The following is a 25,165-nucleotide window of genomic DNA, read 5'->3' as shown; positions in this document are numbered from 1 at the left end:
AGTCTCATCTTCACACTGAAGATACCCCCATCGTGTTGTGTGGAGCTATGGGATAGACTCAGAACAGATCCAGTAGCTCAAAACTGGGCATCCATGAGGGGCTGTGGGCCATTAGCAGCAGCAAGAGAATTGTATTCAACCACAATCTGTAACCTCATGGCCCGACAAATCCCTCATTCTACCATCAAGCTGGGGGACCAACCCCTGTTCAATGTGGAGTGTAAGAGAGCATGCCAGGAGCAGCATCAGACATACCCCTAAATGAGGTGCCAACCTTGTGAACCTACAACACAGGACTACATGCATGTTAAACAACAGAAGCGGCATGCAATAGACAGAGCTATGTGATCCCACAATCAACAGATCAGATCAAAGCTCTGCAGTCCAGCCATATCCAGTCATGAACAATGGTGGACAATTAAACAACTAAACAGAGGAGGAGGCTTCAAAAACATTTCCATCCTCAACGACGGCAGAGCCCAGCACATCAGTGCAAAAGACAAGGCTGAAGACATTGTTGCAGCTGCGGGCTGACAAGTCCCTGGGTCCTGATGGACTTCATCCTAGGGTGTTAAAAGAAGTGGCTAGTGAGATAGTTGATGCGTTAGTTTTAATTTTCCAAAATTCCCTAGATTCGGGGAAGGTTCCTTTAGATTGGAAAATAGCGAATGTAACTCCTTTATTCAAAAAGGAAAACAGAAAGCAGGAAACTACAGGCCAGTTAGCTTAACATCTGTATTAGGGAAAATGTTAGAAGCTATTATTAAAGATGTTATAGCAGGGCATTTGGAAAAATTCAAGGCAATCAGGCAGAGTCAACATGGTTTTGTTAAAGAGAAATCATGTTTAACCAATTCATTGGTTCTTTGAGGGAGTTACATGTGCTGTGGATAAAGGGGAACCGGTGGATGTATTGTACTTAGATTTTCAGAAGGCATTTGATAAGGTGCCACATCAAAGGTATTGCAGAATATAAAAGCTTATGGTGTAGGGGGGTAACATATTGGCATGGATAGAAGATTAGTTAGCTAACAGAAAACAGAGAGTAGGCATAAATGGGTCATTTTCTGGTTGGCAAGATGTAACGAGGGTGTGCCACAGGGATCTGTGCTGGGGCCTCAACATTTTACATTTTATATAAATGACTTAGATGAAGGGACTGAAGGTATGGTTGCTAAATTTTCTGATGACACAAAGATAGGTAGGAAAGTAACTTGTGAAGAGGACATAAGGAGGCTACAAAGGGATATAGATAAGTTGAATGAGTGGGTAAACACCTGGCAAATGGAGTATAATGTGGGAAAGTATGAAATTGCCCACTTTGGTAGGAAGAATAAAAAGAAGCGTATTATCTAAATGGTGAGAGATTGCAGAGCTCTGAGATGCAGAGGGAACTGGGTGTCCTAGTGAATGAATTGCAAAAGGTTAGCATGCAGGTACAGCACATAACTAGGAAAGCTAATAGAATGTTATTGTTTATGTGAGGGGAACGGAATACAATAGTAGGGAGGTTATGTTTCAGCTATATGGGCCTTTGGTGAGACCACATCTGGAGTACTGTGTACAGTATTGGTCTCCTTATTTAAGGAAGGATATAAACACAGTTGGAGGCAGTTCAGAGAAGGTTTACTAGACTAATACCTGGAATGAATAGCCTGTCTTACAAGGAAAGATTGGACAGGCTAGGCTTGTATCCACTGGAATTTAGAAGAGTAAGAGGCAACTTGATTGAAACATGTAAGATCCTGAAGGGTCTTGACAGTAGGGATGTGGAAAGGATGTTTCCTCTTGTGGGAGAATGTCGAACTAGGGGTCACTATTTAAAAATAAGGGCTCGTTCATTTAAGATAGAGATGAGGAGAATTTTTTTCTCTCAGAGGGTTATGAGTCTTTTGAATTCCCTTCCTCAAAAGGCAGTGGAAGCAGAGTCTTTGAATATTTTTAAGGCAGAGGGAGATAGATTCTTGATAAGCAAGGGGGTGGAAGGTTATTGGGGGTAGGTGGAAATGTGGAGTAATCAGTTCAGCCATGAACTTATTGAATGGCGGAGCAGGCTTGAGGGGTCGAGTGGCCTACTCCTTCTCCTAATTCGTATGTTCGGATGAAGCATTTGCAACCATCTTCAGCCAGAAGTGCCATGTGGTTGATGCACCTCGGCCTCCTCCTGAGGTCTCACCTTCATGGATGCCAGTCTTCAGCCAATTCGATTCACTCCACGTGATATCAAGAAATGGCTAAAGGCACTAGATACAGCAAAGGCTATGGGCCCTGACAACATCCGGGCAGTAGTACTGAAGACTTGTGCTCCAGAACTAGCCACGTCCTCAGCCGAACTGTTCCAGTACAGCTACAACTTCACTGACTTGACAATGTAGAAAATTGCCCAGGTATGTCCTGTCCACAAAAAGCAGGACAAATGCAGCCCGGCCAATTACCACCTCATCAGTCTACTCTCAACCATCAGCAAAGCGATGGAAGGTGTTGTCGACAGTGCAAGCAAGTGGCACTTACTTAGCAACAACCTGCTTACTGATGCTCAGTTTGGGTTCTGCGAGGGCCACTCAGCTTCAGACCTCATTATAGCCTTGGTCCAAACATGGGCAAAAGAGCTGCATTCCAGAGGTGAAATGAGGGCGACTGCCCTTCATATTAACGCAGCATTTGACTGAGTTTGGCATCAAGGAGCCAAAATTGGAGTCAGTCGGAATCAGGGGGAAAACAATTGACTGGTTTTAGTCCTACCTAGCACAAATGAAGATGGTTGTGGTTGTTGGAGGTCAATCATCTCAGTCCCAGGACATCACTGCAGGAGTTCCTCAGGGTAGTGCCCTAGGCCCAACCATCTTCAGCTGCTTCATCAATGATTAGGGCCCTACCAAATTCACGGTCAAATTTTACAAAAATAATGGTCACAGCATTTTAAGAATTGTGAATTTCACAATTTCATTTATTCAAATTGTATATTTCACAGTGTCACAACAAACCGTGAAAATGATCTACTTAAAACAAAAAAGACAAGGGAAGTTTTTGGTTTCAAATGGCATTTATTGTATACTCAAAATCTATTGTAAAAAGCTGACTATAAACAGGCCACATTTTTTACTCACTGAAGTCAGAGGTTGAATGTGAGCATGGCACAACGTGCAACTGTCCCTTTCTTCATTCCCTGTTTCTGCACTGTGAACACCTGTCAGTGTTTAGATACAGTTCTCTCCGCGCCCACAGAGATCGTTGGAATTGTCAGCGTTGTGCTAGCCTTGCTAGGTGGGAGATTCTGCAGCTTTGGGTGATTATGTTTTTCCAATGGTATGTTGATGCTTGCAAAAGCATCCACAGGCATCCACTGACAATTTTCTGAGCTCTCTGTCAACTTCTTAAAAAGAGATGAAATTGTTTTTTTTTGAGTGTTCATTTTCCAGCAGGTGTCAGATGCTCTCTTTCTGCTGCAGTGGTTTTGGATTCTAAGTGGCACTGAACCATTGCCTGCTGTGTGTAATCCAACGAAACACTGCAGCTTGTACAAAACAATATTCCACCATCACAATGCAGAATTTGGCTTCCAAATTCTTTCAATGTCCTGCAGTAATGGTTGTGGCTATTTTGATTTGCTCATTCTGGCATTACTTGAGACTGCTTCTCTAAAAGCTGCACCAGAAGCCCTCCCTCAAGGAATTGAGCCTTGTGTCAACCACTAAAATGCGCGATGTTCACAACATACCCAGTAATCAGCGAGGTGAGCCTTGTATCAATGAATAAAATGTGACGTTAGGGATGGGCAATAAATACTGGCCTTGCCAGTGATACTCACATCTAAGAACAAATAAAAAAAACCCTGCAATATGCACAGACACGCATTTCAAGATTTCGAAGTCCTTAAATCAGATGGTCTGGAAGTGTTTTTTGTGCATTTGCAGCACTTCTGATGGGCACATCAAAGAAACAATTAGGTGGGACATGATATCTTCACTGATATCTTCACTGATAGTGATGGATGAAGTTCTCTCATCTTGACTGATCTTCACTTTAACAATGGTGTTTTGAACACAGAATTAAGAGTAGGTCATTCCGCCTCTTTGCAACAATTCAATTAGGTCATCCTTCAATCTTCTAATCTCAAAGGAATATTGTTCAAATTTGTGCAACCTGTCCTCATAATTTAATTCGCTAAGCTCTGCTATCATCTGGTGAATCTGCACTGTACTGCCTCCAAGGCCAATATATCCCTCCTGAGGTTCTTTGACTAAAACTGGACACAGTACTCCAGATGGGATCTGCTGATTGTATCACTTGTTGAATGCAACTGAAGCATCACTTCCTTATTTTTGTATTCCAAATCATCTGATTAATTTTTGTACCTGTACACCAGCTTTTCATGTAGATGGCCACCCAAAACCCTGTGCTTCTCCACAGTACCTAGTCCCTCACCATTAAGAAATCAATGACATTGGTGGTTTCTGTAAACATGTTCAGGGTCACTCTGCGTGATCAGAAGAAGGTCTTTATTGTCCTATGTCATTTGTGCTTTTCTTTCTTTTTGTCCTCTTTTCTGATAAATTACACATTGCCTTCTCTTCAAATGTTTTGAGAAAGTTTAAAAGGTCTTTCTCCAGGTTGTTTTTCAATTATCTGTGAAGTGCTTTTACTGGCCACCCAGCTGAGTACTTTTCTTCTTTCAGTTGGCTGTAAAATATAGGGCTGGATTTTACGGGCCTTCCCCCGTGCCCCCTAAGGTGAGGTTGGAGGCAAGGGGGCCCATGGAATCACGACGGGTAGCGGAGGGGGCCATCGCCACCCTGTTGCCAAGCAATCCTGCTGGGGGCGGGATAGGCTGACGATGGCCATCCCGCCCAGAGGCCAATTGAGGCCCTCAAGCGGCCTATTAATGGCCACTTAAGGGCGTCGTTCTGTCGCCACTGGGATCTAACCAGTCGCAGGGGGTACCTCCACCACACGGGGAGGGTGCCATGTAAAATGAGGCGCCCTCTCTGTGGGCTTGGTGGGGAGGTTTCCTCCATCGTGGACAAACTGTGGCCCACAGAGGGCCCCAGCAGGGAAACAATGTACCTCCCAATGTACCCCCCCCACCCTGGACTTTACCACCATCCCCCACCCACCTTGCTGAGGCCATCCGGACTGGCCCTGGCGAACCTGCCTCACTTTCCTGAGGTGCTGGTTCCAACGCTGGGCCTGGGTTCAAGGCCTCTGCAACACTGGTAGTGGCCACAGCTCCAGGTGGCGCTGCCAATACTGCTGAGCTGCTGGCCCTGTGATTGGCTAGCAGCTCTTGGAGGCAGGATCCCTGTCTTTAAAGGGGCAGGGATCCCGGAGCAGGACACAACCTTCAAAATACCAGAAGATCACTCTGGTGGGGCATGATAAGGCCGGGGTGGGGCATGATAAGGCCGGGGTGGGGTCCCCCCCACCGTTTTGGCCCTGCGCTGGGAGCGCTGCCTCCTCCACAAAATCCAGCCCATAGTTTCAGGTAACCAGTCATTGGCCACACTGGTCACATATCCAGGACCAGTGAATGAATAAATAAAAAAAACCTTCACAGTTGGTTATCCTACCTCACCAATGGAGGCCTCAGACGCGGGGCTGAATTTTCCCAACGTAAGCGGGAAACAAGAGCAGCATTGTTTTCAGGTCCCGAACCTGCCTCCAGTGGGAAACTGATTAAAGCCAAGTTTTTCATGGGGCTGAGCTCTTAATTGGCATGGAGACAGGATTGGGGGAGGGGGGATCCCCTCTACAGGGCGGCCTTTGGCTGTACTCCCACCCAGGCAGGCAGGGAGGGCCAGTAAGCCCGCCAGGAGTGCTGGAACTACAGCCTGCTGCTGGATGTCCACCTCCAGGCAGTTGATCTGCCCCCATTGCGCTGGAAAACTGGAGGCCGACTGGAAGATCCCAGTCAGCCTCCATTACCTACCTTGAGCAAGGTTCTGAACCAGCATATTTGCCTGCCCGCCTTGTGGGGGAGGAGGACCTTCCTGCGCCCTGAACGCGCATCAGCCAAAATGGCCAACATCGGGAAGCTGGCTGGCTGGCCTTGTAATTTTCGGGCCCCATCCACTTCTATTCCTGATGTTGGCGGGGCCCGTAACTTCATCTTTGATGTGCCCACGATAAACTATCAGGACTGAATTTTCAACATGGAGGAGGGAAACAGGAGCCAGGTATGTTTTCACGTCAAAAACCAGACTCCGGTGGGAAACTGATTCAGATTTTCACAGGTATGAGCCTTTAATTGATATGGAGATGGGTTTCCTGTCCAATTAGAGCCAGTGTGGGTAGGAATGGAGGTGGGTCAGATGAAATGTGGAACTGATTTAGACTCCCTATGGCAGACATCACTGAGGCTGCTGGTTGTCCTAAAGGAGAAAACTGCTGATTGTGCCAAAACAGCAGAGGGAAGTGATATATCACAGGAGAGCCAGAGGCCTGACACCTGATGCAGGGTTGCCCCTCCTTTTATTGATGCCAACCTGGATCTAATGTTGGAGGCCGTGAGGTGGAGGAGGGAGGTTCTTTTACCAGAGGTGGCTGGAGGAGGGCTACTGTGTTGCGTGGAGCACTAATGGGCCACTGGGGTGTCTTCTTACCGACTCTGTCTACTGTTTTACTCTATTTGCACTGCATAAATGATAACACTTTGTACTGCACATCTGGGACTACTTTTATTGCTGCCTTGACAGGAGAAGTGGTCTGATGCAGTGAAAGAGATAAAGGGATCCTCCAAGGTGAGGGCAAAGCCTCTGGATAGATGTGCTTCCTTCACTGGCTGTAAGTGATTAGATGTTCCCGGCTGCGTCTTCCATGCCTGCATTAGGACAGGTTTCTCAGACTCCCTTCAATGCTATGCCCCTTAACCTGGATCAGAGAGGCTCGGATGAAATACGAACATATGAATTAGGAGCAGGAGTAGGCCACTCGACCCTTCCAACCTGCTCCGCCATTCAAGGAACATCTCCGAAATGTTCCTGAATCAGAGGTTCCCTGCCATTCGTGGCATCCTCACGAGCCCGTTACATCCTGAGCCTTGCCATGCAGCAGGAAACCTCTCCATTCCGTGCCATCTCCCTCCATCTCCACTTTTTCTTCCTCTCTCACCTCTTGCTCCTCCTCTTCCCCAATGAGCTGTCTCTTTCCAGGGCCTCACTGTCCTCAAGGTCCACACCTCTAGGCGTGGAGCCAGAGGAAATGGGTGAGGTGCTAAATGAGTACTTTGCATCCGTATTCACCAAGGAGAAGGACTTGGTGGATGATGAGCCTAGGGAAGGGAGTGCAGATAGTCTCAGTCATCTCATTATCAAAAAGGAGGAGGTGTTGGGTGTCTTGCAAAGCATTAAGGTAGATAAGTCCCCAGGGCCTGATGGGATCTACCCGAGAATACTGAGGGAGGCAAGGGAAGAAATTGCTGGGGCCTTGACAGAAATCTTTGCATTCTCATTGGCTACAGGTGAGGTCCCAGAGGACTGGAGAATAGCCAATGTTGTTCCTTTGTTTAAGAAGGGTAGCAAGGATAATCCAGGAAATTATAGGCCGGTGAGCCTTACGTCAGTGGTAGGGAAACTATTAGAGAGGATTCTTCGGGACAGGATTTACTCCCATTTGGAAACAAACGAACTTATGAGCGAGAGGCAGCATGGTTTTGTGAAGGGGAGGTCGTGTCTTACTAATTTGATTGAGTTTTTTGAGGAAGTGACAAAAATGATTGATGAAGGAAGGGCAGTGGATGTTGTCTATATGGACTTCAGTAAAGCCTTTGACAAGGTCCCTCATGGCAGACTGGTACAAAAGGTGAAGTCACACGGGATCAGAGGTGAGCTGGCAAGATGGATACAGAACTGGTTCTGTCATAGAAGATAGAGGGTAGCAGTGGAAGGGTGATTTACTGAATGGAGGGCTGTGACTACTGGTGTTCCGCAGGGATCAGTGCTGGGACATTTGCTCTTTGTTGTAAAAATAAATGATTTGGAGGAAAATGTAGCTGGTCTGATTAGTAAGTTTGCGGACAACACAAAGGTTGGTGGAGTTGCGGATAGTGATGAGGATTGTCAGAGGATACAGCAGGATATAGGTCGGTTGGCGACTTGGGCGGAGAAATGGCAGATGGAGTTTAATCCGGACAAATGTGAGGTAATACATTTTGGAAGATTTAATGCAGGTGGGAAGTATACAGTAAATGGCAGAACCCTGAGGAGTATTGACAGGCAGAGAGATCTGGGCATACAGGTCCACAGGTCACTGAAAGTGGCAACGCAGGTGGATAAGGTAGTCAAGAAGGCATACGGCATGCTTGCCTTCATCGGTCGGGGCATAGAGTATAAAAATTGGCAAGTTATGTTGCAGCTGTACAGAACCTTAGTTAGGCCACACTTAGAATATTGCGTGCAATTGTGGTCGCCACACTACCAGAAGGACGTGGAGGCTTTAGAGAGGGTACAGAGGAGGTTTACCAAGATGTTGCCTGGTCTGGAGGGCATTAGCTATGAGGAGAGGTTGGAAAAACTCGGATTGTTTTCACTGGAACGACGGAGGTGGAGGGGCGACATGATAGAGGTTTACAAAGTTATGAGCGGCATGGACAGAGTGGATAGTCAGAAGCTTTTTCCCAGGGTGGAAGAGTCAGTTACTAGGGGACATAGGTTTAAGGTGCTAGGGGCAAAGTTTAGAGGGGATGTGCGAGGCAAGTTTTTTACACAAAGGGTGGTGAGTGCCTGGAACTTGCTGCCAGGGGAGGTGGTGGAAGCAGATACGATAGCGACGTTTAAGAGACATCTTGACAAATATATGAATAGGAAGGGAATAGAGGGATGTGGGCCCCGGAAGTGGAGAAGGTGTTAGTTTAGGCAGGCATCAAGATCGGCGCAGGCTTGGAGGGCCGAATGGCCTGTTCCTGTGCTGTACTGTTCTTTGTTCTTTGTTTGTTCTCTCTGGAGGGCCATGTTATGGAGAGCAGCAGACCACAACAGTGACAGAGACCCTTGGAAGAGGATACTGGAGGGCACCGCCCGACCAATGCAGGCACCAGAATTGCATCTTCACAAGCTCAATGGTCGTCCTACTGAGCAGATGCCACTGGCTGTATCACCTCTGTGCCTTTAACTGAGGCTCCTGTGGAGGGATGAGTAGCCAAATTTTCAATGGATATCCCTTGTCCCATAGGGGGTTGAGTGAAGGTCTGAGGCAGTGCTGAATGGTGGAGGATGAAGGAGTCATGGTAGCTACCAGGAAAGAGTACTCACATGAAGGAAGCTCTTAAATAAAAACAAAATACTACAGATGCTGGAAATCTGAAATAAAAACAAGAATTGCTGGAAATACTCAGCAGGTCTGGCAGCATCTGTGGAGAGAGAAGCAGAGTTAACGTTTCAGGTCAGTGACCCTTCTTCAGAACTGACAAATGAAGGAAGCTCTTGTTCTGGTTGCAGAATGATTGGACAATGAGGGAATGGAAGCCCTTCCTTTTGATGAATCTGAGTGAGAGATCACTGGGTTCCTTGATGGCCACATGAGTGCAATTGATGATGCCCTGCACTTGGGGGAATACAGCAATGATGGTGAAACCCAATGCCCTCTCTCCTTGCAAGGTCACATCTGTCGTGTAATGAATGTACTGTCCTGTTCTGGAAAAGAGGGCATCAGTGACCTGTGAAATGCAATGGTGTGCAGCCATTTGTGAGATGCCACTAAGCTCTGCAGTTGATCCTAGGAAGGAGGCAGAGGTGAAGAGGTTCAAGGCCACAGCGACTTTGACGACTACTGGCAAGACATGGCAACCAGTGCTGCATGGTGTTAAATTAAAAAGTAGAACCACAAAGGTAATAATCTCTGGATTACTTCCTGAGCCGGAGGTAAATAAGATCAGAGAGTTGAATGCATGGCTCAAAGAATGGTGCTGGAGAAATGGGTTTCAATTCATGGGGCACTGGCACCAGTACTGGGGAAAGAGGAAGCTGTACCGTTGGGATGTGTTTCACTTGAACCGTGCCGGGATCAGTGTCCTGGTCAATCGAATAACTAGTGCTGTAGAGAGGACTTCAAACTAAATAGTTGGACGATGGTGGGGGAGTGTTCAGATGAGGGGAAATTTAGAAAGTTAAAAAGAAAGGCAAGGCAATAGTGCAGGTACTGATATGGGTAATGACAACAAGAATGTGACAGGAAGGGACAGTGCATACAAACATAAGAGTGCACCTGCGAATAGGGTCAGGGCAGGGGTAAATGGTAAAAAGACAGAATTAAAAGATCTTTATCTAAATGCATGCAGCATTTATAAAAAGATAGATGAATCACAGAATCATAGACTGGTTGGCACAAATGTCCATGTCCATAGATCGCTCAAAGTTGCCACCCAAGTTGATAGAGTTGTTAAGAAGGCGTATGGTGTGTTGGCTTTCATTAACAGGGGGATTGAGTTTAAGAGCCGCGAGGTTATGCTGCAGCTCTATAAGGCCCTGGTTCAACCACACTTGGAATATTGTGTTCAGTTCTGGTCGCCTCATTATAGGAAGGATGTGGAAGCTTTAGAGAGGGTGCAGAGGAGATTTACCAGGATGCTGCCTGGACTGGAGGGCATGTCATACGAAGAAAGATTGAGGGAGCTAGGGCTTTTCTCATTGGAGCGAAGAAGGATGAGAGGTGACTTGATAGAGGGGTACAAGATGATGAGAGGCATAGATAGAGTGGATAGCCAGAGACTTATTCCCAGGGTGGAAAGGGCTATCACCAGGGGGCATAATTTTAAGGTGATTGGTGGAAGGTTTCGGGGAGATGTCAGAGGTAGGTTCTTCACACAGAGAGTGGTGGGTGCGTGGAATGCGCTGCCAGCGGTAGTAGAAGCAGATACATTAGGGACATTTAAGCGACTCTTGGATAGGTACATGGATGATAGTAGAATGAAGGGTAGGTAGTTAGTTTGATCTTAGAGTAGGTTAAAGGTTCGGCACAACATCGTGGGCCGAAGGGCCTGTACTGTGCTGTACTGTTCTATGTTCTAAATGGAAATAAATGGCCTAACCAATCAGTTATACAGTTCCAGCATAACTTTCCTGCTCTTATATTCTATACTTCGGCTAATAAACGAAAAGATTCCATATGACTTCTTAACCACCTTATTGACCTGTCCTGCTACCTTCAGGGATCTTGGACATTCACTCCAAGGTCCCTCACTTTCTCTACACTTCTCAGTATTTTCCCATTAATTGTGTATTTCTTTGCCTTGTTTGACCTCTCCAAATGCATCACCTCACACTTCTCCAAGTTGACTTCATTTGCCGTTTTTCTGCCCATCTGACCAGACCATCAATATCTTCCTGCATCATACAGTTATCCTCCTCGCTATCTACCACATGGCCAATCTTTGTGTCATCTGCAAACTTCTTGATCATGCCCCCTACATTTACATCCAAATCGTTAATATATACCACAAAAAGCAGGGGACCCAGTACTGAGCCCTGCGGATCACCACTGGAAACAGCCCTCCAGTTGCTAAAACACCTGTCAACAATTACCCTTTGTTGCCTGCTACTGAGCCAATTTTGTATCCACCTTGCTGCATTTCCCTGGATCCCATGGGATTTTATTTTTTTAACCAGTTTGCCATGTGGGACCTTGTCAAAAGCCTTGTTAAAATCCATATAGACCACATCAACTGCACTATCCTCAAGCAAGGCTGAGAACTGAAGTTTGAAAGGTATTTGACATTTCGAAAGGATCGGAAGAAAGGAAAAGGATGTGGGGTAGCTCTGTTAACAGAGGATGAAATCAGTACAGTAGTGAGAAATGATCTTGGCTCGGAAGATCAAGATGTAGAATCAGTTTGGGTGGAGATAAGAAATTGCAAAAGAAAGAAGTCACTGGTGAGAGTAGTATATAGGCCTTCTAACAGTAACTACACTGTAGGACAGAGTATAAAACAAGAAAATTTTTTTTTTTAGGAAAGGTATTGCAATAATTGTGGGCGATTTTTATCTTTGTATAGATTAGACAAATCAAATTGGCAAAGGTAGTCTTGAGGACAGGTTCATAGAGTGTATTTGGGACAGTTTCTTAGAAGAATATATTGTGGAACCAACCAGGGAACAGTTGATTTTAGACCTGGTAATCTATAGTGAGACAGGATTAATGAATGATCTCATAGTAAAGAATCCTCGAGGAAAGAGTGATCATGATATGATCGAAATTTACATTCAGCTTGAGGGTGAGAAACTTGGGTTGAAACTAGTGTCTTAAACTTAAATAAAGGCAATTACAACAATACGAAGACAGAGTTAGCTAAAGTAGACTGGGAAAATAGGTTAAAAGGTAAGATGGTAGATAAGCAGTGACAGACATTTAAGGAGATATTCCATAACTCTCACCAAAGATATATTCTGTTGAAAAAGAAAAACTCTATGAGAAGGAGGAACCACCCATGGCTTATTAAAGAAGTTAAGGATTGTATCAAATTGAAAGAAAACGCGTACAATGCTGCGAAGATTACTGGTAGGTCAGAAGATTGGGAACATTTTAGAAACCAGCACAGGATGACTAAAAAGAAACAAATAAAGAGGGAGAAATTAGAATATGAGAGTAAACTAGCAAGAAATATCAAAACAGATAGTAAGAGCTTCTACAAGTATATAAAAAGGAAGAGAGTAGCTAAAATAAACGTTTGCCCCTTAAAGGATGAGACTGAGGAATTAATAATGGGAAACAAGGAAATGGCAGAGACTTTGAACAAATTGTACCTGTCTTCATGGTAGAAGACACTAAAAACATCCCAAGAATAGTAGAAAATCAACTGGCAAAAGGGAGGAAGGAACTTGAAACAATCACTATCACTAGAGAAAATGTATTAGGAAAACTAATGAGACTAAAGACAGACAGGTTCCCTGGACCTGATGGCCCACATCCTAGGGTCTTAAAAGAAATGGCTACAGAGATAGTGGATGCATTGATTGTAGTCCCAGTGGATTGGAAAATGACAAATGTAATGCCCCTATTCAAGAAAGGAGGGAGACAGAAAGCAGGAAACTATAGGTCAGTTAGCCTAACATTTGTCATTGGGAAAATGATAGAATCCATTATTGAGGAAGTAATCGCTGAACATTTAGAAATTCATAATGCAATCAGGCAGAGTCAACATAGTTTTATGAAAGGGAAATCAAGTTTGACAAATATATTAGGGTCCTTTGAGGATGTAACAAGCAGGGTGGATAAAGGGGAACCAGGAGATGTAGTGTATTTGGATTTCCAAAAAGAATTCGATAAGGTGCCATATAAAAAGTTACTGCACAAGATAAGAGCTCATGGTATTGGGGGTAATATATTAGCATGGATATTAGGATTGGCTAGCTACCAGAAAACAGGCAGCTGGGATAAATGGATAATTTTCAGGTTGGGAAACTGTAACAAGTGGGGTGCCATAGGGATCAGTGCTGTACCTCAACTATTGGCAGTCTATATTAATGACTTGGATGAAGGGACTGAGTGTAGCCAAATTTGCTGACGATACAAAGATCGGTGGGATAACAAGTTGTGAGGAGGACACAGAGTCTGCAAATGGATATAGATAGGTTAAGTGAGTGGAAAAAATTTGGCAGATGGAGTATAATGTGGGAAAATGTGAGGTTATCCATTTTGGCTGGAAGAATAGAAAAGCAGAATATTATTTAAATGGAGAGAGACTACAGAATTCTGCAGTACTGAGGGATCTGAGTGTCCTTGTACGTGAATCACAAAAGGTACAGCAAGTTTTTAGGAAGGCAAATGTAATGTTGGCTTTTATTGCAAGGGGGATGAAGTATAAAAGTAGAGATGTCTTGCTACAACTGTACAGGGTGTTGGTGAAACCACACCTGGAGCACTGCGTACAGTTGTCGTCTCCTTATTTAAGGAAGGATACACTTCCATTGGAGGCAGTTCAGAGAAGGCTCACTAGGTTGCTTTCTGGGCTAAAGGTGTCGCCTTATGAGGAAAGGTTGGGCCTATACTCATTGGAGTTTAGAAGAATGAGAGGTGATCTTATTGAAACATATAAGATTCTGAGGGGGCTTGACAGGGTAGATGTTGGGATAATGTTTCCTCTCATGGAGGAATCTAGAACGAGGGGGCACACCTTCAGAATAAGGGGTCTTCCATTTAAGATGGAGATGAGAAGGAATTTCTTCTCTCAGAGGGTCATTAATCTTTGGACTTCTCTACCCCAGAGAACAATGGAGGCTGGGCCATTGAATACATTAAAGGCTGAATTAGACCGATTTTTGATCTGCAAGGGAGTCGAGGGTTATGGGGGCAGACAGGAAAGTGGAGTTGAGGCCACAATCAGATCAGCCATGATCTTATTGAATAGTGGAGCAGGTTTGAGAGAGCAAATGGCCTACTCCTGCTTCTATTTTTATGTAGTTTTATGTGAGGTCTTTGGCGACAAGGTCACATATGTCTGTGACCATCTGCCTGGAGAATCGCAGTCTCCTGTGGCACTGGGTCTCAGTCATCTCCAGGTAGTTCTGTCTTTGGCAGCAGATCTTGGGTTGAGGGTATGGCCTCTGTTGCCTTCCTGCTCTACTAGAATTCTTCGAGAATGTAACTAGTAGAGTTGATGAGGGGGAGCCAGTGGATGAGGTTTATTTGGACTTTCAGAAAGCTTTCGACAAAGTCCCACATAAGAGATTAGCGTGTAAAATTAAAGCGCATGGGATTGGGAGTAGTGTATTGCAATGGATAGAAAATTGGTTGGCAGACAGGAAACAAAGAGTAGGGATAAATGCGTCTTTTTCCGAATGGCAGGCAGTGACTAATGGGGTACCGCAAGAATTGGTGCTAGGACCCCAGCTATTCACAATATATATTAATGATTTAGATGAGGGAACGAAATGTAATATCCCCAAATTTGCAGATGACACAAAGCTGGGTGGGAGGGTGAGTTGTGAGGAAAGTGCAGAGAAGCTTCAGGGTGACTTGGACAAGTTGAGTGAGTGGGCTCATGCATGGCAGATGCAGTATAATGTGGATAAATGTGAGGTTCTCCACTTTGGTAGCAAAAACAGGAAGGCAGATTATTATCTGAACGGCTACAAACTGAGAGAGGGGAATATGCAACGAGACCTGGGTGTTCTCGTACACCAGTCGCTGAAGGTAAGCATGCAGGTCCAACAGGTGGTAAAAAAGACAAATGGTATGTTGGCCTTCATAGTGAGAGGATTCAAGTACAGGAGCAGAGATGTCTTGCTGCAATTATACGGGGCCTTGGTGAGGCCACACCTGGAATATTGCGTGCAGTTTTGGTCTCCTTATCTGAGGAAGGATGTTCTTGCTATAGAGGGAGTGCAGCAAAGGTTTACCAGACTGATTCCTGGGATGGCGGGACTGACGTATGAGGAGAGATTGAGTCGGTTAGGATTATATTCGCTGGAGTTCAGAAGAGTGAGGGGGGATCTCATAGAAACCTATAAAATTCTAACAGGACTTGACAGGGTAGATGCAGGAAGGATGTTCCTGATGGTGGGGGAGTCCAGAACCAGTGGTCATAGTCTAAGGATACGGGGTAAACCTTTCAGGACTGAGATGAGGTGAAATTTCTTCACCCAGAGAGTGGTGAGCCTGTGGAATTCGCTACCACAGAAAGCAATTGATGCCAAAACATTGTATGTTTTCAAGAAGGAATTAGATATAGCTCTTGAGTCTAAAGGGATCAAAGGGTATGGGGGAGAAAACGGGAACAGGTTACTGAGTTGGATGAACAGCCATGATCATGATGAATGGCGGTGCAGGCTCGAAGGGCCGAATGGCCTACTCCTGCTTCTATTTTCTATGCTCCCCCTTTCCTCTCCCATGCTCTCCTGCTGCTTGGGGTTCTGCCTTTCCTGTGAAGGGTGTTGTCCTCATTGTCATTGGACCTAAAATCTGACATTGCCAGCTGCAGCCTTCCTTTCAGACACGTGACTGCCCAATTGCCCTTTACAGCCTTGTCCCTGCTCTTCTGCCCCCGCGATGCCAGGGGTGACAACCCAACTTAATGCCCAAGCGCTGAGTGCCCACTTTCCCTGCCATCTGTGCAGCATCAAGGGCACCTCCTTACCAAGTGCCGAGTCTCCCTTTGTTCCGCTGACCCTCTTATGGGGCCGGGGTAATTCCCTGGGGCAGCCATGTCGTGTTTCCCTACTCTGTGCCCACCTCCCTTCAGCTGATCTGCAACAGATAACTACAGAAACCCATGCACCCCCTTCAAAATTCCACCCTTCCCCTCCAAGAAGCTGTTAACGAGCTTTTAAACTACTTTAATTGGCCTCAATTGGGAGGAGAGCGGGATCCCTGACATGCCCTTCCCACACCCTGTTTAATATTGCCGCGCTGGTAATGGCATCCTGAAACTGACATGCCAGCCAGTGCTGGGATTTTTGTGCCCTTCCCTCACCATCCTCGTCCAGCCTCCGCTCCTGACTTCGGGAGTGCCCATAAATTCGGCCCTCAATGTTTCACAGTTGTATGGTAGTAAAGTAAGATGACTGCATGGTAAATTTGAATCTTCAGGCAGCTTTGTTCATTCGTTATCACCCAGAAACATTACAGAGATTTCATGTCATTTCTTCTAAGCAATATCTTTCAGACAAAGAATCTTGCAATGGTATTTTGACCCATTCCTCCTCCCTCAGACAGATACTGTGCTCATTACATTTTATTTTCCTCAGTTTATCAAAAGCTGAGCTAGCCTGTTCCATATGAAGTGATACCTATTGACTGAGGTGGCACTGGAATGTATGCTGCCACTGGTTGTTGTGAAATTCTGTGCTGTGGCACGTACGTAGCTGTTGGTTTGTAGTACCAATGACAAAATGCTGACTGGTAAAAGAAAAGAATGATCTTTGTCAAAGTTGATAAGTCTGTATCATTTTGCTGAATGGTCTACAATGCCCTGAAGATGTTGATATGTGTGAACCAGACATATCAGCAAAAAGGAGTTCACAGAGAAATTGCTCTCTGACTGTGGTATTGGCTGCATTAGTTGGACAATGCTGCCTGCTGTAATCCTGATGTAAACTTCAATATGTGGGTTGATGTTACTGTATCAAGCATGGCTAAAAAAAAATCTAAATGGGTTGGGTGCTAAAATAAGGCCCTGCCTGATAAACATTTTCTGAAAATCTTATCACCTCACCACCAATCCCGAATACCAATGGTTGAATGCTACTATCAGAGATTTTCTTTTAATTCATTCATGGGACGTGAGCGTTGCTGGAAAGGCCAGCATTCATTGCCCATCCCTAATTGCACTTAACTCGGAGGGGGGCCAGGCAAATAGATAAGTGGGAAGGATAGTAGGACCAGCAATCATTACCCAATTGTCTCATTTGTCTGCCAGTTTTATGAGTGACAGAGATAAAGCCATTGAGGGACTGCACTTACTTCCATGATACAAAAAAAATCAAGCTCCCTGGGCAACTGAAACCTTGAATGCTGCTGGAGCTGTGATCTAGGTAGTGCAGGGTTTCAGCTGTACATTGCAAAATAAGCTTAATGAAAAACAGTGAAATTGTGCTTAAAAACAAAGTATTTAAATGCACAGGAGGTATTTCCACCAGCTGCTCCGAGTGGTAGCAACAGAAGAAAATGGCTCCTGTGTTGCATAAAGTCTGTACAACGGATATTAAGGCAGCTAATATTTTTTGAAGTCAATGGTGAAGGAGAAACAAAATGTTTGGAGAAGTAGCAGATTTACTGCTAGCACACTGGTTGTAAATTCACAATTACCACCACAGGGGAAATCATGCATTCTAAGCTGATCAGGTTTCGGGAGGGGGAGGGGGAAGGGGGTCAACTTTTAGCCTGTTGAATACCACTGCAGGATTGAAAAAGATTGCATTTGCTTAGGAGAAATGATGCGAAATCTCTAAAGTTTTGGGGTGAGATCAAATGGACAAATTAAAACAAAGAAACTAGGCTGCCTGAAAATATTTGGACAAGTGGCAGAGTGAAGTAAATTGATGCAGTTCCAATAAGATTATGCCATCTGCTTAGCTTAATAATGTGTTAAGTAAAATAAAAAAAAATCAACCCTTGTTACAGTTGCACAGTTCTTGTTTTTGAAGTCAACACTTAATTCCTTTTTACAAATAGGAACAATTTAAAGTAAGTGCATATTAGTTCAGTGCTAGCATAGGTTTGACTGATACTTTTCACTTTAATGCAGAAATGAATCGGCAATACATGTATAGGATGCAATGCATGCATATAATGCTGATTACAACATAGAGTGTACAGCACCATAACATGGATGCAATTGAGAATTAGTATAAAAGGGTATCATTACACCTGAAAGGTGGTAGATACATTTTTGTCAAAATTTAAAAACATGATGTCGCTTGAATAGGTCATTATGTTGCAAAACCATCATGAGACATATAATGCCTGTTACCTTGTTCACCATACTTCCTTAAAGTGACAACACTACCTTCAGTTCTGATGAAAGGTCACACAGAACTGAAACGTTCACTCTGTTTCTCTCTCCACAGACGCTGCCTGACCTGCTGAGTATTTCCAGTATTTTCTGTTTTTACTTCCTTTAAACATATGTAACAGTCCAACCTAACTGTGACAATGAGTTCAGTGTAAACAGGCCTTAAACCAGGTAGGCACAAACAACTCTTGGTCCTTTAGGATAATGATGATGACAATAATAGTAAGTGCATTTATATAGCACGTTACCATGTCCAAATACCTCAAAGTGTCTCACATCAATTACTTTTGAAGTGGAGCATCTGCTGTTGCATTAGTTGACTTAGCTGGGGCTAAGCTGAGTTGGAAAAACAGAAATGCAGAGTATTTCTTAAATGCTGAGAGATTGGGAAGTGTTGATGTCCAAAAGGACCTTGGTGTCCTTGTTCATAAGTTGCTGAAAGCTAATGTGCAGGTGTGGCAAGGAATTAGGAAGGCAAATGGTACGTTGGTCATTATTGCAAGTAGATTGCAAGGGGAGCTTCCTGGCCCACGATGAGATGGTTTCTCTGCTTATGTTCCCCTGTCCCCATTCCCCTCCCTGTACCGTTCCCCCTCCTCTTTCTCCCTACCTTTGTCTTTATGCACCTTTTCCTATCCTGCTCCCCACCCAGAATCCAATTATCCTCTAACCCTGTTTGATCTGAACACTGCATTTGGTCTTGACTTTCTTTCCAAGAAACTACACTCGATTCCACTTTAAAAGTATATCACAACATATGTTCTCTCAATATTGTCTAAACATTCCAAACATTAAATTGTAAAACTGCACATTACTAAGTCAATATGTAAAAATTATTTTTCTGTAATTCTGCACCTCTGATGTTAGACATGTGTTACAATCTTTCACCTGTGATACCACAAGAACATTGTTCTGTATACCAAACAACCTCTTCACCTGTGGAGTTCACTCATCCTGACACAATGCCACAATTGTAAGACAAATGGAAGTGAGAAAATAAAAATATTGCTGTCCTTATATATTGTGCAAAATAAAGGATGGTCAGAAGATAAATTACTGACATAGACAGGTTCTTCCTGTCCTTAAATTTCAATTGACCATCAATTCAAACCAGCTTAGTGCATCCACTTTATTTATAGGTAGGATAATTGAATTTGGAGTCGGGAGCATAAGGAGCAGGATGGGAAAAGGTGGATAAAGGTGGTCCCAGCTGGGATTTTCAGCATGTGACTACTTTTTGGCTTTGTGTCATATATACTTCACATACCACCCCCAAAACATCCTGGGCTTCATTGAAATAAAAGCAAAATACTGCGGATGCTGGAAATCTGAAATAAAAACAAGAAATTCTGGAATCACTCAGCAGGTCTGGCAGCATCTATGGAAAGAGAAGCAGAGTTAACGATTCGGGTCAGTGACCCTTCTTCGGAACTCAAGGGTCACTGACCTGAAACGTTAACTCTGCTTCTCTTTCCACAGATGCTGCCAGACCTGCTGAGTGGTTCCAGCATTTCTTGTTTTTATTTCTGGGCTTCATCGATGCTGGTGATTTAGTTCTGGCTAACTAATCATAAGAACTAGGAGCAGGAGTAGGCAATTCAGCCCCTCGAGCCTGCTCCACCATTCAATACGATCATGGCTGATCTCATCTCGGCCTCAACTCCACTTTCCTGCCTGTTCTCCATAACCCTTCAACCCATTACTAATTAAAAATCTGTCTACCTCCTCCTTAAATTTACTCAATGTCCCGGCATCCACTGCACTCTGGGGACGTGAATTCCACAGATTCACGACCCTTTGAGAGAAGTAATTTCTCCTCATCTCTGTTTTAAATCTGCTACCCCTTATCCTAAAACTATGACCTCTTGTTCTAGATTGCCCCACCAGAGGAAACATCCTCTCTACATCTACTTTGTCAATCCCCTTAATCATCTTATATACGTCAATTAGCTCCTCTCATTCTTCTAAACTCTAGACAGTAAAGGCCTAAACTGCTCAATCTCTCTTCATAACACAAACCCCTCATCTCTGGAATCAATCTAGTGAACCTCCACTGAACTGCCTCCAATGCAACTACATCCCTCCTCAAGGGGACAAAACTGTACGCAATACTCCAGGTGCGGTCTCACTAATGCCTTGTGCAGTTGCAGCAACACTTCCCTACTTTTACACTCTATTCCTTTTGCAATAGATGCCAAAATTCCATTTGCCTTCCTTATTGCTGCACCTGCATACTAGTTTTCTGCGATTCATGCACGAGGCCACCCAGATCCCTCTGCACTGAAGCACTCTGAAGTTTCTATATATATATATTTATATTTATATACAACATTGGGTCCTGCATATTTTACTTTCCCAATTTAAGATACAGAATTTTTTTTATTCATTCATGGGATTTGAGTGTCGCTGGCAAGGCCAGTATTTACTGCACATCCCTAATTGCCCTTGAGAAGGTGGTGGTGAGCCACCTACTTTAACTGCTACAGTCCATGTGGTGTAGGTACAGCCACAGTGCTGTTAGGAAGGGAGTGCCAGGATTTTGACCCAGCAACAATGAAGGAACGGCAATATATTTCCAAGTCAGGATGGTCTGTGACTTGGAGGGGGACTTGCAGGTGGTGGTGTTCCCATGCATCTGCTGCACTTATTCTCCTAGATGGTAGAGGTCATGGGTTTGGAAGACTTATAACACCAAAGCAGAGCACTGACTGGTAGGTGAATGCTGCTAACTGTAATTTTACTTTTTTTTTGCTCTTGAATGTTTTCCAAAGTTTATAGCAAATAATATACGTACTGCAAAAAGTTCTACTTGATAAATCTGAATTGGCTTTAACAATCAATTAAGAATTTCTCATGATCTTCTTCTTTACTGAAGGACTTCTTTCCCTTTTCTGATACTGCAGGGGGAACCTTAACCACCCTAACGATGATGGGCGGTAGAAGTTCGTGGGGGGTTAAAAATATATTTAAAAAATTGACTAACCTGATCACAACCTATGTGTCTGCCATCATTTTTACCATTTTATGTCCTGCTCTCAAAAGGTCTCAATAGTGCAGTTGGGAGCCAGATTTTAATTTACCAGCTGTGGACCAGGATTCACAGGTCCTTCCCTCTCAGTTGCCAGTCCAATCCCCTACCCCGGTTCAGCTCCATGATTTCTCCAATTACCCCCTCCCTCTTGATTACTGATCTTACTTCCTCCCCCACCACCCCAACCCTGATCTTTCCTGGGGAACCTCTTTAAGATCTTCTCCCAGTCATAAAGGCATTGTCTCAAGCTGAGGTACGGTTCCATTGTTGGCCATCAGTTTCCTTGCAGAAGTAGCTTTTCGATGTCTGTGAACCTATACAATGAGCATCATCAGTTTATTCAATCGTGGCATCATAGTTAAGCCCGATTCTGTCCTCACTCAATGTTCACATGTGCACATTTTCCTATAGGAGTTCTGTTCACCTGCCTAGCCAATGGATGGTGTAGCCAACTTTAGTGTTCCTAACCCTCCCCTATTTGACAACAGCTAATTCAGCACAAGCCAGGAATTGTACCAAAGATCTTTGTGATTTATATGGCTCAAAAACCACACTAGACGGTGCATTTACTGAGTGAGCCTCCTGGGGAGCTCTCTCTTTAATTTGTATAAATGGTGGTTGGAGGGGTGGGGGGTGGGAAGGTAAAAGCATTATTAATCTTACTGAAAAATATGGCAGTGTCCTTTATAATAAACAATATAATAAACCTGATAGTGCTGAATGTACTATCCAACACTTTATGATGGCAATACATAATTAAAAGCAGAATGAACTATGAACAAATCATAGTTTTCAATGCCTATACTCGTGCTTTTCAATCTGTATTTTTTTTCGTAAAGTACGTGTCTGAAATAGTCCATAGTCCTAAAAATGCAGCTGTAGAGCTAATGACGTTATTGTGTGCAATGAAACTTTCATCAGAAATTTTCAGTTCTGCTGCTACTCACCCCTAATAATTTCAGTTTGATTCTTTCCCCACCCCCACATTCCCCACCAACCCCCAACCCCAAGAGAGCAACAGAAGATAATATACAGTCTGAAAACTAGGTGCTCACTGAAACCATCGTTGTACTGCACCATCAGGAATAAAATCACCTCACACCAACGTCAGCTGAAAACATTTTTGTGAACTAGGTTTTTGGAAAGAATGTTTACCTTGTAGTTCATATATATAGTATAATGATGCCTGCCATCCAACCTTTATTGCAAAATATGTGTAATCTTAAGCTTTCATCAATTAAATTCAGGGCATACCTCCAAGTCGTTGTCAGGAGGTGGTGATGGATTATTCTTCCTTCCCCTTCCCCGTGACTTTGACCCTGAACTCCTACACGTTCGCTCATCCAGGTCTTTGACTGGTGTTGATGGGCTCTGCACAGTATCAAACTCCCCTGTAAAAGCAACCATTCAGATTACAACTATCATCTTGAGTTTTTCTGCATACGAGGTATGAGCGTTTACCACAAATTCACACTGCTGCAGAAACAAAGTGATTTCTGATGATTGCACAGCATTTAGTGTGACAGCAGTTCAGCAGCTGAATAATTATATATAGGAAAATACACCAGGCACAGAAAAACAAACAGTTCGGCAATTTATTTAACTGTTGCCACAGCCAGAACTATTAAGGTTCTGTGATGTGGAGCTTTCATTTTTTTATTCATTTGCATACACATTTGTACAGACTGTCTCAGAATCTTGGAGACAACTGGAGTGAATATTCTATCACCAGGAATAGTTCCATTGACACAAAATGAATATATGGGGGAGTTGGAAGATCTTGGGCCTGAAAATCTGTGGCCCTGCTGGTGCATTCATACTTTAATCTGGTGAAGGCCAGTGGAAGTGCTGTAACTGTGTCAGCAGCTGGTAGCACTCTCGCCTGTGAGCCTGACAGTTCTGGGTTAAAATACCACTCCAGAAAATTGAACACAAAACTCTAGGCTGACACGCCAGTGCAGTACTAAAGGAATGGTGCACTGTTGAAGGTGCCATCTTTCAGATGAGATATTAAACCACAAACCGTGTCTGCCCTCACAGGTGGATGTAAAAGATCCCATGATACTATTTCAGACAATGATCAGGGGAGTTCTGTCTAACATTCTGGTCAATATTTAACCTACAACATACATCACGTAAAAAAAAATTAGCTGGTCATTATCACTTATGTGGCATTATCTAGTCATTTGTTTGTGGAACCTTGCTGTGCGCAAATTGGCTTCTGTGTTTCTTACATTGTAACAGTGACTACACTTCAACAGTACTTAATGGGCTGTAAGGTGCTTTGTGATGTCCTGAGGTCATGAAAGGCTCTATATAAATGCATGTCTTTCTTGATATGCTGGGCACCAGCCTTCCCTGTTAATTTCCTCCTTTTCCCCCATAATGTGGGCCCCTGCGTCATGGGAATGTCACCAGGAAAGGGGACTCTCAGGCCATGAGTTTCTACGTTGGCAATGGGCCAGTATGTTGAGTGAGAGCAGGTGAACCAGCTCATTATCCAGATGAAGTGGGGCTCACTCAAACACCAGTGAGGAATTTTGGGGGAAGGAGTGGTGGGGATGAGCCACTGTACAATGGGCAGGCAGAGGGGGGGTGATAGATATGCACTTCCGGTGCCATAGTTATTTGTCCACAATATTAAAATTAAGTGCCCCATACTATCCTGTGTATGCTTAGACTGGGATAGCAGGCCTATAGATTTTCCTGCTCCATGTCTTTAGTAATTTTGCCTGGTGCTCCTTCAGAATTCCTCCATGCAAATGTTTGCTTGGCTTTCGAAGTGGGAGCTTTATTATGCATGCAATATACAGAAACCGAGGAGGAACGTATTTTACAATTCTGCCTGTAAGATGTGCCTGATGGTTTTGTGTTTGAATGTAAGCCCGTTTGTGAGTGAGTGAGGTAGGGGAGGTAAAAGAACCATCAGGATGACACTAATGCAAAGTTTGGGATAAGCCTCCACTTTCACCCTCTCTCATTCCCTCTGTGCTTTCACCACTAATGATATCCAGCAAGATATCTTTGAATTGACTCATAGGCTTGAATTTGCAAGGCATTCTCCCAATGTTGGCCTCCTCCCTCCTGTTATGAACAACCCTGTCCTGCAAGCAAAGTAGTAGTGCTGAGATGTGGAAAGTTTCAGGAGCACGTAGAGTGATTCCCAAGTGCCTGTCCTGCATACCAGTGTGTGAGTAAATCATGTAGCCAAGTTGGGTTAAAATGTTTTGCTGTGCGAAGCTCTTTTAAGATGTCAGTATGTCAAGGGCTTCAGTTGAAAGTTGCAGTTCGAATCTATGGCATGCATGCTAAGCAATGAAAGAGCTATAAGGCTGTGTGAGGGCTTTGCATGGATCAGCAGTAAATGCGTAGCAGGCAGTGGGCAACACTTAGTAGAATGCTGGCTTGTAGCAACTATTTGCTATATGGCACTGTTGAATAGCCTTATCTTAACAACTTTGTTAAGGTAACCATCATCTCTCGCGTCTGCTTCCAGGTTTTGCAGGAGGATCTGTTCCTGCACTGCTCAATCACCTGCCTGGATACTCCATTTGCTGCCTCCACTCTGTTTTTTCCTATAATTTGTTTTGGTCTCCACATTCAGCCACTTTAGTGGCTGACTACTTTTGTTGCAGCTGTTAAAGTATCTGTAACAGCCCCAGAAATTCTGCCCTCACCCTACCTCCACCCACCCC

At 44.1% G+C, this 25,165-nt stretch overlaps 1 protein-coding gene across 16 annotated transcripts in view; it reads right to left on the bottom strand.

Annotated features, from left to right (window-relative positions):
• eya4 (EYA transcriptional coactivator and phosphatase 4) overlaps nt 1-25,165 on the bottom strand; it is a 549,227-nt gene that overhangs the window by 117,972 nt on the left and 406,090 nt on the right. For all 16 annotated transcript variants that reach the window (XM_068026406.1, XM_068026407.1, XM_068026412.1 and 13 more), the window contains one exon: nt 22,725-22,861. In XM_068026406.1, coding sequence (XP_067882507.1) covers nt 22,725-22,861 — 137 coding nt within the window. The remainder of the gene's footprint in view (nt 1-22,724; nt 22,862-25,165) is intronic.

The sequence above is a fragment of the Heterodontus francisci genome, chromosome 3 (genome assembly GCF_036365525.1).
Source record: "Heterodontus francisci isolate sHetFra1 chromosome 3, sHetFra1.hap1, whole genome shotgun sequence".
Taxonomy (NCBI): domain Eukaryota; kingdom Metazoa; phylum Chordata; class Chondrichthyes; order Heterodontiformes; family Heterodontidae; genus Heterodontus; species Heterodontus francisci.
Note: the sequence above shows the minus strand (reverse complement) of the source record. Positions and strands in the feature narration are given on the sequence as shown.